At 37.3% G+C, this 11,594-nt stretch overlaps 1 protein-coding gene across 2 annotated transcripts; it reads right to left on the bottom strand.

Moving 5' to 3' along the window:
* Window positions 1–303: 303 nt before the first annotated feature.
* LOC121422622 (tRNA-dihydrouridine(16/17) synthase [NAD(P)(+)]-like) lies at window positions 304–9,145 on the bottom strand. 2 transcript variants are annotated; one of them, XM_041617780.1, is made up of 10 exons: window positions 8,998–9,145; window positions 7,241–7,494; window positions 6,536–6,644; window positions 5,717–5,767; window positions 4,553–4,748; window positions 3,833–4,081; window positions 2,878–3,159; window positions 2,378–2,523; window positions 1,715–1,831; window positions 304–1,177 (listed from the first exon to the last, which is right to left on the bottom strand). In XM_041617780.1, the coding sequence occupies exons 2-10, from the start codon at window positions 7,469–7,471 to the stop codon at window positions 1,005–1,007; spliced, it is 1,554 nt and encodes a 517-aa protein (XP_041473714.1). In that variant the 5' UTR covers window positions 7,472–7,494; window positions 8,998–9,145; the 3' UTR covers window positions 304–1,004. The 2 variants fall into 2 exon arrangements, with proteins under 2 accessions (XP_041473714.1, XP_041473715.1); XM_041617781.1 differs by having other exon boundaries at window positions 7,241–7,490.
* Window positions 9,146–11,594: the final 2,449 nt, after the last annotated feature.

Here is an 11,594-nt window from a genome sequence, read left to right as displayed (position 1 = left end):
GAAATTGAGCCATTTTCAGAGTACAAAAATGTCTTCTGAAATCAGTCATTTGAAAACAAAATACAATTAACACTTTGTAACCCCCCCCCCCCACCTCGACAAAAAAGTATGAGACTAATGCCTGAACCACTGAACTGATACATAGAAAGATTGAGCACATCAACTTCATTCAGAACCCTTTAAGACCACATTAAAAAACCTCTGCTGTATAAACTGACCACATATCTCATCTATACATGGCAACCAATTTTCTTTGTGAATTCCAATTAGTGATGATAAATCATATACTCGCTAATGTTTGTACTTTTTGCATCAATCATGTAATTTATGATTATTGGTTTGTTTATATTTGTAGCATGTTGTTAAGCTACATGCAGCACCACCATGAGTGTGTTTGGATAATGTGTGCGCGCTATAAAACAATACCATTATTACCTTTACTATTATCGTTCAGAAAACATTAAGAACAGCCATTAAGGACACTCTACCACAAATAAGAAGTCTAATTACGTGCATTAGATCATGCTTGCAGTGACGTTTAGTAAGACTCAATTACGAAAATGGCTAAAAATGCATTTACAGCACAATTGTATGATATACAATTCAGAATGAAAAATAGAAATATAGCTTTTAGGTACTTATAATCCAGTGCCAACCAATGGTAATGACAATGAAAAATAAATAAAATGCATAAAAATGTACTATGCTGCAGGGACATTGTTTGGCGTATTACATTCTTCAGGCACGATCCAAAATGAATGAAATGTGTTTTAAGTACATGTATCAATATTTAAATTAAAATTCTGTACCCAAACTCATCATAATTTCCGAATAAGTTTTGATTTCATTTAGATTGCAAATTCCGACAAGTCCACAGCCAAATGATTAATCTCTCAAATATCCCTGAATATGAAGAATAAATATCTTTATAAAGTCTGCATTGCTAAGGCGAATTAGTCCAAATTCACTAGAAGTCTGAGAACAAGACTAATTCGTTGATTGATCTAGCCCGAATCAAGCTGCTGTGAAGTCCCTTCCTTTATTGCGTTATTGGCACGTGTGTCAGGGTTTGAAGCCTCCGATGTTGGTGTTTCATCTGTCAGCAAACCCTTCTCTCTCTGTGCTGCCTCCCACTGAAGACGTTTGAGTTGCTTGGACTTGAAGAGCAAGTTGTGACCTTCGAAAAGTACAGATTCAGAATAGAATGTGGTTAATTGAATCAGAATTCAGTTTCACTGATCGCACTTGTTCTTCAAATGGGGAAAAATATGGGAAAATATGCAGAATATGTAGGAAAAAGCTATTGCTAATTTGAGGTAGATTTGTTTCAATATGAAATCATCCAAACTTCCTCATTTTTAGTATTGAAGTCACACAAGTCTTTTTTTTTGGGGGGGGTCATCATGAATCAAAGCAACCTCATGGCAGGGCTAATACAACCTTGTATCTTAAAATTTAAATACTGAGTTGACAGCAAAGAGTAAGGCAGATATTAGAATTATAACATGGGGTAGCAACCTTTATTTGCCTTGGAAGAGTTCTACACAGGTATCAGGAGACTGTTTTCAGACAATATCAGACTGCCACCATTGCTATATATTTTCACAATACAGCCTTTTCTAAGCTGCCCTAAAACTTTCCAATTTTTGAGGTACAAGGTTTGATCAGCCAACCCATGGTTATTATAAGAATGTTCTTCCCGTTATCAACTTACCTGGACAGTCAGCTACTGCTCTGTGTGCTGTGTGCTTACAGCAAGCTCTGCATTCACTAAACACACACTTCATACCACGAGGATTCGCACACTTGGCACACTTCTCATATTTCTTGGCTGGAAAGAAGTGAACAAGAAAGTACAAACCTTTCTTAAAATTCATACCGATTGTTTTGACAAAAGGTCATATAAATCTTTACAAGATCCATTGCATTTCATGAAATGGATACAAGTATTTGTGGCATGTAGGAAAAATGTGGCCTCCAAGATTTGATTTTTCAATCACAACTTTTTCAAAAATTCAAGATTTCAAGATTTATTAAAAACATCTGATCACAGCTTAAAAGCTGAATTGACAAAAAAAAGAAATCAACAAATAAGCAATATAACAAAAGATTCAAGAATTATCCAGAAATTGACATATATATTTAAAAATATTACGGTATTCTCTATTAAACACCATATACCAGTCAAGTTTTATTCCTGCACTACAAGTTTTCTGAACAACATTGTAGTTGCATATGATGGTAACAATATCATGTAGTGATGTCAAAGAAGTTTTTTTTAAGCTTTAAGAGAGAACACAAGTTCTAACAATATGAAAAACCAGAGAGAAAAAACAGATTTTTGTCTAAACCATATAGAGTAAATACAATTGATTACCTTTGCTTTGGAATGTAATCGTGGGATTGCGTACTCTCTTCTTAAGCTGACTCTTTGACAACCCCTCAGTGTTCTGATCTTCCATGATGACAGCTAGAGGGCGCTTTCTATTCTTCTCTGCACGATTAGCTTCAGTCTCCGCTGGACTACAGAATACATGAAACAAGAGTGAATAATAAGAATAATAATAACAGGGACTTTCTTAATAATAGATCAAACTGCTAAGATCTGAGAAAAAAAAATGATACTTTCTGATTAAGGGCTAGTTCTAATGTTTAACCAAAAGGAAATTTTGAAAAATACATGTAGTTAAAGAAAATAATTTTGAGTTGCAATTACTGCACAATCAATCCTTCCCCGGTTTTATCATGTCTACCCCAGTCAGGTACTTGAGCATTCTATGAATTCATTTCTTATGGGTACCCATTGGCGCATCCATTGAGCAGTCTCATCAAAGACTGTAGTCTCTCTATGATAAACAAAACGATGAAGGAACTCACGTCGGCCTGAAGTAAGGTTGACAGAGCCAGTGAGGTAGCTTGCCCTCTCCTAGTGCTGGTGCAGGATCCTGTTTGTCATCTCCTAACCTTGCTGAGAGATCCTGCTTGCTGTTGCCTAGCGTTGCTGTGGGATCCTGCCTGTCATCACCTAGTGCTGGTGTGGGATCGTGCTTGGCAGCTTCTTCCTCGCAACGAACCTGTAGCCTTCTGCAGATGTCCTCACATTCCTCTGCAGACTTTGCTCTGGCTAGTTCCATCCTCAGATCAATATGAATTAGCAGGCTACGCAAAATGAGAGAACAAAGGACTGTGAAGGTACGAGTTGAGTAAAAACTGTACAATCTAACTATTTAAATACTTTCACTCATTTTTAGATTTATGAGGGTAACCTCTCTTGATTCTGATCATTCACATTGAAAACCAGTAGCGATTTGGAGAGGTTCTTTGGCTTATTATGAAGACTGGTGAATCAGTTATTAACCCTGAATATATTCATTTTGCTAGTTTAAAGCTTATTACAATTGCAATAACTGATAATTTTGAAAGAAATGCTTCAAATACACGAGTGTTACCAGACCATCATTGATATAATTCTAGTAAGGTCTGACAAAGTTTACTCCTACTACTACACTACAAATCAGACACATCCGAGAATGAATCAACAATGGTATGCCAGACAGAGTTAACTTAGACCAAATATTGCAAAATCAAGGAATCTACACAGAATTATTAACTGGGAAAAAAAAAACATCAATCTGACAGAATATTATGCTTTTGCTTATTTCTAATCAATTACTTACCTTTCTTCCCGAAAAATTTAGCACATTTATTTATTGATGCATACAAACATCACATATTTATTCAGTTAGATTCTGTTCAAATTCCTTTTAATGATCATTGCCACAACTGGCATTTATGATTTAAAAGCACTGAGCCTGTGATAGTTGATGATTACCTGTGATGCCAGAGTTTGAAGAGATGTGCTCTGACTGCTGAAAGTGCACAGGGATAGGCCTTGACCAAGGTGAAGTATTCATAGGATATATCCCAGAAGAATGGATTGGTTCCTTCAAAGAGGGCAGGATTGTGGAGATTCCCCTCAGCACTCATCACACCGTCCACCCCCGTCTCCTCAATGCACTGCTCCACATCCTTCAGGGATTGGATGTTGCCGTTAGCAACCACAGGGATCTTGACCGCGTCTCTGCAGTGATAGAGTTTGAGTGTTGATAAAAGAACAATCCTAAATAATTCTACGTTGGTTTTTCAACAAATTTGCATCCTCAAATCTCAACTGAAATTGAAGCTAAGACTTGATGAATAATTTCTTGTTTTCTTGTTTTCAATAAAAATCAGTTATGTCAGTATTTCATTTGATCAGTTGTAAGATCTGACAATTCTACTTGATTTTGATTTGCTAGTGTCTGACTGTAACATGGTTAATTGTCAGATAAAACAGGTTGTCAGATTTGCTGACAACATTTATTTCTTCTTCTGTTATATATTTTTTACTTGTTTTTTAAATAAACCGAAAATATGAAGTAAAGAGCACTTACAAATGCTTTCAAAAGACACATTATTAAAACCAATTAACTAACACCCATATCGAAGGATAGCGCCACCTCCACACTAAACTCAACCAATTGGACAATAATGCCAAGAGGGTTGTTCTTACTTGACCGCCTTGATAACTGACCAATCAGCAAGTCCTGTCATAGGTCCCTTCATCTCTCTGGTTCTACCATGGACAGTGAGCACCTGACAGCCAGCCTTCTCTAGCATCTGGGCAAAGAGTACAGTCTTCTCCACACTGGGGAAGATACGGATCTTACAGGTGACTGGTACAGATAGCTTCTTGTGAGCCAGGCTCACTGTAGGATGGGAGAGATTGAAAAGCAAGGTTCAGTGACGAGGTTGGCAATGGATTAAGTACTAACATGAAAGTACAATGCTGACTGGTTCCTTCTCAGTGTTTTGTAGAAAATATACATGCAACAATGACCTTGATATGTAGTCCTGGAGGGCGTTTCATGAAAGGACTTGTCGAACGTTTCATCCGACAAGTCCCATTTTATCTGACAGTTACCATAGGAACAGTGCCTCTCAGCCAATCAAAATCATGGAAAGATGCCAGATCTGACAACTTGTCGGATGAAAATGTTCATGAAACGCTCCCCTGGGAACCACTTCATGAAGGTGGTCAAGAATGAAGGGCTAGATTATGACTATTACCATAACGGTGTGCTCCTCAGCCAAAGTTAATTCATTCGTTTTATTCAAATTACAGTAAATAAATCACCAGTGATACCAAAGACATACCAAATACCATCGCAATAAGTAGACCTGTAAATGTCCTACTGCAATAGTGATAACAAACTTTCAATGTTCAACGGTTTCCTAAATTATGTTCAGAAGCAAGTCCGAGTTGTCCCTCAATATTGATATACCGGTATATAAAAAAAAAATAGACAATATACACTGTACTTTGTTGATATCAAAGCTCAGTCAGTAGAGCAGGGGTTTCGGATTCCGGTGACCTAAGTTTGATTCCCACCAGTGCGCTTGTGCCCTTTGGTATGGCATTAATCCTCATTACCAGGTCTCTTAGAGAGGACCTTAAGCCATTGGTCCTCAAGTAAAAAATCATCACCTGTTATCACATTGCGAATACAGAAATCTATTCAACTTTGACACTTTACTTAGAAGAAGAATACAACACATGTTTTGCAGTTTGGCAAATATTCAACTTAAGAAGTTTCCCTGTTATTTAACATTATTTGGACCTTGCCCCTTTGCAAATCCTCTTTCCTTTTGTAATAAGAATTTATTTTACACTCACCCATATCACTGATCAGTTCCCATTCATCCTGTAGAAATGCACCATAATGACCTTGAGAAAATGACAAAAATACAAGAAAAAAGGTGATTAATAATAAATTATTGGGGGGGGGGTTTTAATCGATAACGGTGATGAAAAATGAAATTCAGAACATTTATACCACACAATCTATCAATAAATACTCCCTGGTTTAGACACAAATTCACATGTGGACGTTCATCTAGTTGATACTTGAAATTCAACTTTTATGACCCTTGAATGAAAATCAATCTAAAATGTTCCAAATGGATTTTAATAAGTTTAAAGTCACACTACTCTTTGCAAAACACCCAATTTCACAAAGAGTTCAGCATGACTTAACATCATGCTCAGTGCTAACATGAAAAAAATGAAAATGAAAATCCATATTTTAATTTTCGAAATAGACATGAAATGAAACACTCTGAAAATTTGCTTTGCCCAATTGATCGTGGGCCCGGCAGCCGCTGTGCAGCGCCAGATCGACAAGGCTCTATCCCTTTAATCGTTGAACGCCAAACAGGGTAGCAGCAACTCCCATCTTTTAACATCTTTTGGTCTGACGCGGTCGGGGTTTGAACCCCAGACCTCCCGGTTGTGAGACGGACGCTATACCAACTGAGCCAACACACCGGTATGCATCTGATATTTGCAATTTGTTATCAATCAAGATGCGTGCGTCACCTGAGCATGATTCAACCAATGCAGCGATGCGTCTTATTCCGAACGCAATATTCAGTGCGACTTTCAGTAACAATCTTTGTGAAACACCCATGGCCTTTACAGCATGATATAACCTACCTCTTTTTGCAATGGACTGGGGACACCCTAAATTGAGATCAACTGCCACACAATGATCCTGGGCCAACATAGCAGCTTCTACAAAAACCTCTGGGTCATTGGCACAGAACTGAAAAGACAGATGAAATCAAACTAATATGACAATTATTGTCAATACTGCTGCTGATACTACTACTAGTTACAGCTACTAGTATCTAGCCCCCCCCCCCCCTTCCCCTTGCTACTACTGCTGTTGCTGCTTCTACAAAGTAACTAATTCTATCACTTATAAAACCAGACTGCTACTGTTGATGCTATTATCTACTACTACTTCTTCTTTAACAAAAACAAAATCAGAATCATAGAACAGCACTTTTTTTTTCTTCATAACATTACTATATGAAATAAAAATCTATAATCAATAATCTCAAAAAGCAGTTACCGGTAGTACTTATTGATATCACTATTTCTCAAGCTAAATCTGATAACTATATCACACAGCTGGTTGACTGGCCTTTGATAACATAAATGATAACATTTCTATAAAAAAGTGATAAATTATGGGCAAAATTGGACATTTTCATAACAAATCCAATTAAATGATTCAAATCAATCAATGTAAAATGATTAATAGCCACTTAAGAATTGAAGGTTAGAACCATTAAAATTCTAATCATTAAATCTTTACCAACCAAAATTGAAGGTTTTAGAAAGGGTGTAACTAACCTGAACAATAAGGGGACTATCTTCCTCACAGGATGCCAGTGAATCCTTCCTGTAGCGATGATTTCTGATGAAGACAGAAGCATGTAACATTGGTGTGTAGCATAACTGTGCCTTGTGTCTTCTGCTCAATAATCGCCATGGTAACTCACTCTGGTCTACCATAGGAGCCACGATGAAGCGGGGTTTACCCAGGGTTTTCTCCCAGAATTCATAACCTTCAAGCTTTGGCATGATGGTTGCTAAGATTTCTCTATCTGGTAAAAAATTAGTATTTTTGTATTGATATTATAGAATCATAACATTATACCTAAGTACATGTATGTACTGCACCAGTCAAAATTAGAAGGCTCTGGAAATAAACTTTGGTCTCAACCCTTTGAACCCTAAATTATTGGGGGCGCCTGTGACCCATACCCAGAATTATTTGCACATATCAACCACATTCACAAACTCCCATGATTCAGGACCAATGGCATCTTATTCGATGTTCCCCTCAGGGCCAGTCAATATTATATAATTATTTCACAAATACTAAAATTTAATATGTGATTGTAAATAAAAAAAATCACATATTAAAGTTTTGTAAATGTGAAATAATGATTTTTATTTATAAATTGTTCTTCAAAACGGCATCACTAACCAGATGTAGGTCATAACGAAGCAGTTCAAGGGTCAGGCCTATTGTCTTTGCTTTGTTGACAAATGGATCGAGGGATCTACAGGAGACCGTCTGGTAAAAAACATCTCATTTTTACCATTTATAGTGAAATAATTTTTTATCCCTTTATACGCATCAGGCGTATGAAGGTACATGGATAAATAAAATTCGTCCCTACAAACCGATTTCACCCTCTAACTATGGCTTTCCTAGGGAAATCCATCTTTGTGTACATGTGTCTCTTATGCATACATGTATATGACCGGCGGTTCAAGACCCCATGATGAAGAAGAAGTATATGTCAAAATATTTGTTAAAAACATCATCATGGAGTCATCAAGACTAGATCTGTTTGTCATCAAAATTCACTATTTTCCGCACATAGAAAGATGGTATGCTGAATGTATTCCTTTCCCCCGTCAAAAAGGGTGCAAAAGTGCACCTTTTTCTCCATCGACGCTGTACACGCACAGTGCAGTGCACAGTTAAGCGGCTTTTCTTTGGTCCACCATAAATTACGAGCGCAACATTTGGCCATTATCAGTCGGCCGTCTGTGTAAGTTAGGACAAAAAAATCAGAAAATGTTGAAAAACTTCTCCGAAATAGCAGATTTTTCAGTCTAATTTCAGGCCCCTAGCCTAGGCTAATGACGGAGTATAGATAGGAAAAAAACGTATTTAACCTGGCTTGGTCTTGGGCGGCGGCTGGGAAATTATTCATTTCACATTAAGTAACATTTGCCCCTTTTTTCATAATTTTTATATTTTTAATATCATCAATATCTTTTTAAGTACTTTAATAATACATTCAGCATAACGTTAATGCCTAAACACCCGTCATGTGAAGTTTAACTTAAAACCCCATTGCAAAACCAACAACTCGTACCTCTATATCATGCCGCCATGCGAATCTAATGCACGGGTGTTTCCATAATCATATCACGTCTTCATGAAAAATACATTCACATTATACATGAGCTAAATCGCAGGGTCTTGCCATTTGATAGGCGAACCTGTGGGTCAAGGATTTTTCATCTGCTCTGCCTCTGGCCTTTAGTTCTGGGGCATTCTCACAGTCACAACATAAATTACTACTTACCCTCTAAATTCTTGGAAATAGAATGTTCCTGTGTCAATCCTCGAAATTCCTTAAAATCTGCCCTCAAAGATGGAAAAAAGAGTCATCTCCTCGATCCTCTTCCACTTCGCGCATTGCAGTTACAAAGACTCTAAATTCAAGGATGTGGTACGTACGTACACGTACACGTGCGTGTATGCGTGCCCCCCGCCCCCCCCCCCCCCCCCTTTTCTCCCTATAAAGGTGAACACCAAAACTTATTTGGTTCCTCCCGAATGACACCAAAGGGACATCGACATCCCATGGCGTAACTACAAGGGGCGCACGTACAGGGCACGTGCCTCCCCCCCCCCCCATCGGCTGGCCCCAAAAAAAAAATCGGGGGAAAAGGCGAAAAAGGGGGAGAAAGAAAGAGAACAGTAGAGGAAAAGCTAGAGGAAATCATTGGTATATGTTATACATATAAGAAATATTAATAATAATAATAATGATTTTTTTTTGTATAGCGCAATACATATAAGCAAAGTTGCATGTCTCTAAGCGCTTTATGAGGGGAGAGTGCATGCACTGAAATATTTTTTTCATAACTTTATGAAACATAATATGCTCAGGGCCTATGAATGTGTTCATTGTTCCTGATGCTCCACATTGTCTGTTTAACAAGCAGTCATTTTGGAGGGGGCGCAGAGGGGCGTTAATTGCACGCGAAGCGTGGTGCTAACATAGAGATGTATCTCTATGGGTGCTAATCATAGAGATGTATACTAATTAAGTACATATCTCTATGGAGTTAACTTTCAGAACGCGCGAAGCATGCTCCCTATCGGGTTGGGGGTGGGTTGGGTGCACAGAGGGGGAGTTCGCTCCCGCGCGAAGCTTTGGACGCTGAATAAAATGAGCTGCCTCTCTTGTCTCTACCCATATTAGCTCCAATTGACAATGGTTGACTTCATTGCGTCATTTTCAACCTTAAGTGATTGTGAACCCACAAAAAGGGATGAGATGGAGGAAATTGAATTATCCCGCGCGAAGTGCTGTAGCATTTTATAAAATGATACAATTTTATAAAAATAAGAATTCTCTAAGTTATAGGCCTATTGAATGCTTCCCTTGGGAGGTGACATTTGATTTGGCCTACTAACAATTTGGCGACAGTGCATATAAATTTTAACTCGCAAAATTGAAGAGGAAAAGAAGGGTATATCGCTGCCAGAGGAAGACATTCCTCCCCTCGCAGAAACTGAAATTTTAAATTGTGGAAGTTTCATCAAATGCAAATGACCCCATGATCGGCTCTAATTCAATTTATTTTTTTAAAGATTAATGAACTGTATTACAAAGAAAATAGAGCGCAAAAAGTTGAAACTTCTGTGATTTATTTGAATTATTAAAAAAAAAATATGTAGAATTTCTCAGTTGACTCATCATCCTGAAGTGCTTCATTTTGATTAAAATTTAAGTGTCATTAAAAATTTCAAACTGAGGGCGTAAAACAAGACAGGAGATGAATGTGCAGGAAAATGAAGAACGGAAATATTGTACTTTTTATTAAATACGGCACGAATTTTACACCTTCCTCATTTTAAATGAGAAATCTGTTTGCCCTCAAATTATTGGCCTGTATGGGGCGACGGCAGAAATTGATATAAAGATTTTACCCTCGATCCCCGGCCGACCTGACCAGAACTTGGTGCGGAACTTTGCTCGATCAATTTGAGAAAAAAGGATAACTTTATAATTCGGCCAAACCTTATTCTAATTCCATGCCCTAATGTATACATTTAAACTCTAACTGGCAAGGAATACAGTATATTCCTATAGCTGAGATGGAACGCAGGGTAGGAGAAAGGGTACATAAGAAACAAACTAGGAGAACAAAAAATATTGGCATTTAACTGCGCGAAGCGCGGAACTACAGTGCGTATAAAAAAACGGGACAGATTTGAAAAGTCTATAAAATGTTTGTTTCAAATTATGATCTCTATATTTTGGTGTCAATACGTGCTCTAGAGTCTTATCTTTCAAATGCCATTAAAATGATTTAGTTTAATTAGTTCACGCTTGAGCGAACACGGAATGTTTTGTCTGAGGCAAAAAAGGAGGCTTGCGCCAAAATGGCATAAAATGATAAATATGGTGGTCGGACTTCTTGCTAATCAGCAGACTTCCTCTTAACTTTTTCATTATCTTAGACATTTTTTTTAAACCCACATGGGCATTTATTATATACATAATTGAACATTCAAAGTCACATCACATGTTTACATAATTCTCTTTCAAACAAATATTCCAAATTAAATTCTCGACAATCTTTTCCTGTTTTGTTTCTTATGAGTATACATTTGTAGATACACCAAAAAGCAATTGTAAGAAATGAATCTAGTCCGGTTTCTTTGTGGGCTTTAAGTAAATGCAATTCTGTTACTTGAAGGTCAACATTGTATTCCAACTTCGCTATTGTTGTCAAATAAGAAAAGAATCTCTTATTTAGTTTACACTCAACAAAAGCATGTACATCATCTTCGTCCACATAACAATGTGGGCATCTCCCATCTGTTATAACATTCCATTTAAACAAATTCTTTCTTACAGGCAATAAATTATATATAACCTTAAAA

Source organism: Lytechinus variegatus, chromosome 10, assembly GCF_018143015.1.
Source record: "Lytechinus variegatus isolate NC3 chromosome 10, Lvar_3.0, whole genome shotgun sequence".
In the NCBI taxonomy this organism is placed as follows: Eukaryota; Metazoa; Echinodermata; class Echinoidea; order Temnopleuroida; family Toxopneustidae; genus Lytechinus; species Lytechinus variegatus.
Note: the sequence above shows the minus strand (reverse complement) of the source record. Positions and strands in the feature narration are given on the sequence as shown.

Excerpts from the sequence above, each read along its gene's own strand:
- LOC121422622 (XM_041617780.1), bottom strand. The coding sequence starts at position 7,471 with ATGCCAAAGCTTGAAGGTTATGAATTCTGGGAGAAAACCCTGGGTAAA. Across the intron at positions 4,082-4,552 it reads TCAGTTATCAAGGCGGTCAA|AGACGCGGTCAAGATCCCTG; the intron begins GTAAGAACAACC and ends CTATCACTGCAG. Across the intron at positions 2,524-2,877 it reads CAACCTTACTTCAGGCCGAC|TCCAGCGGAGACTGAAGCTA; the intron begins GTGAGTTCCTTC and ends TGTATTCTGTAG.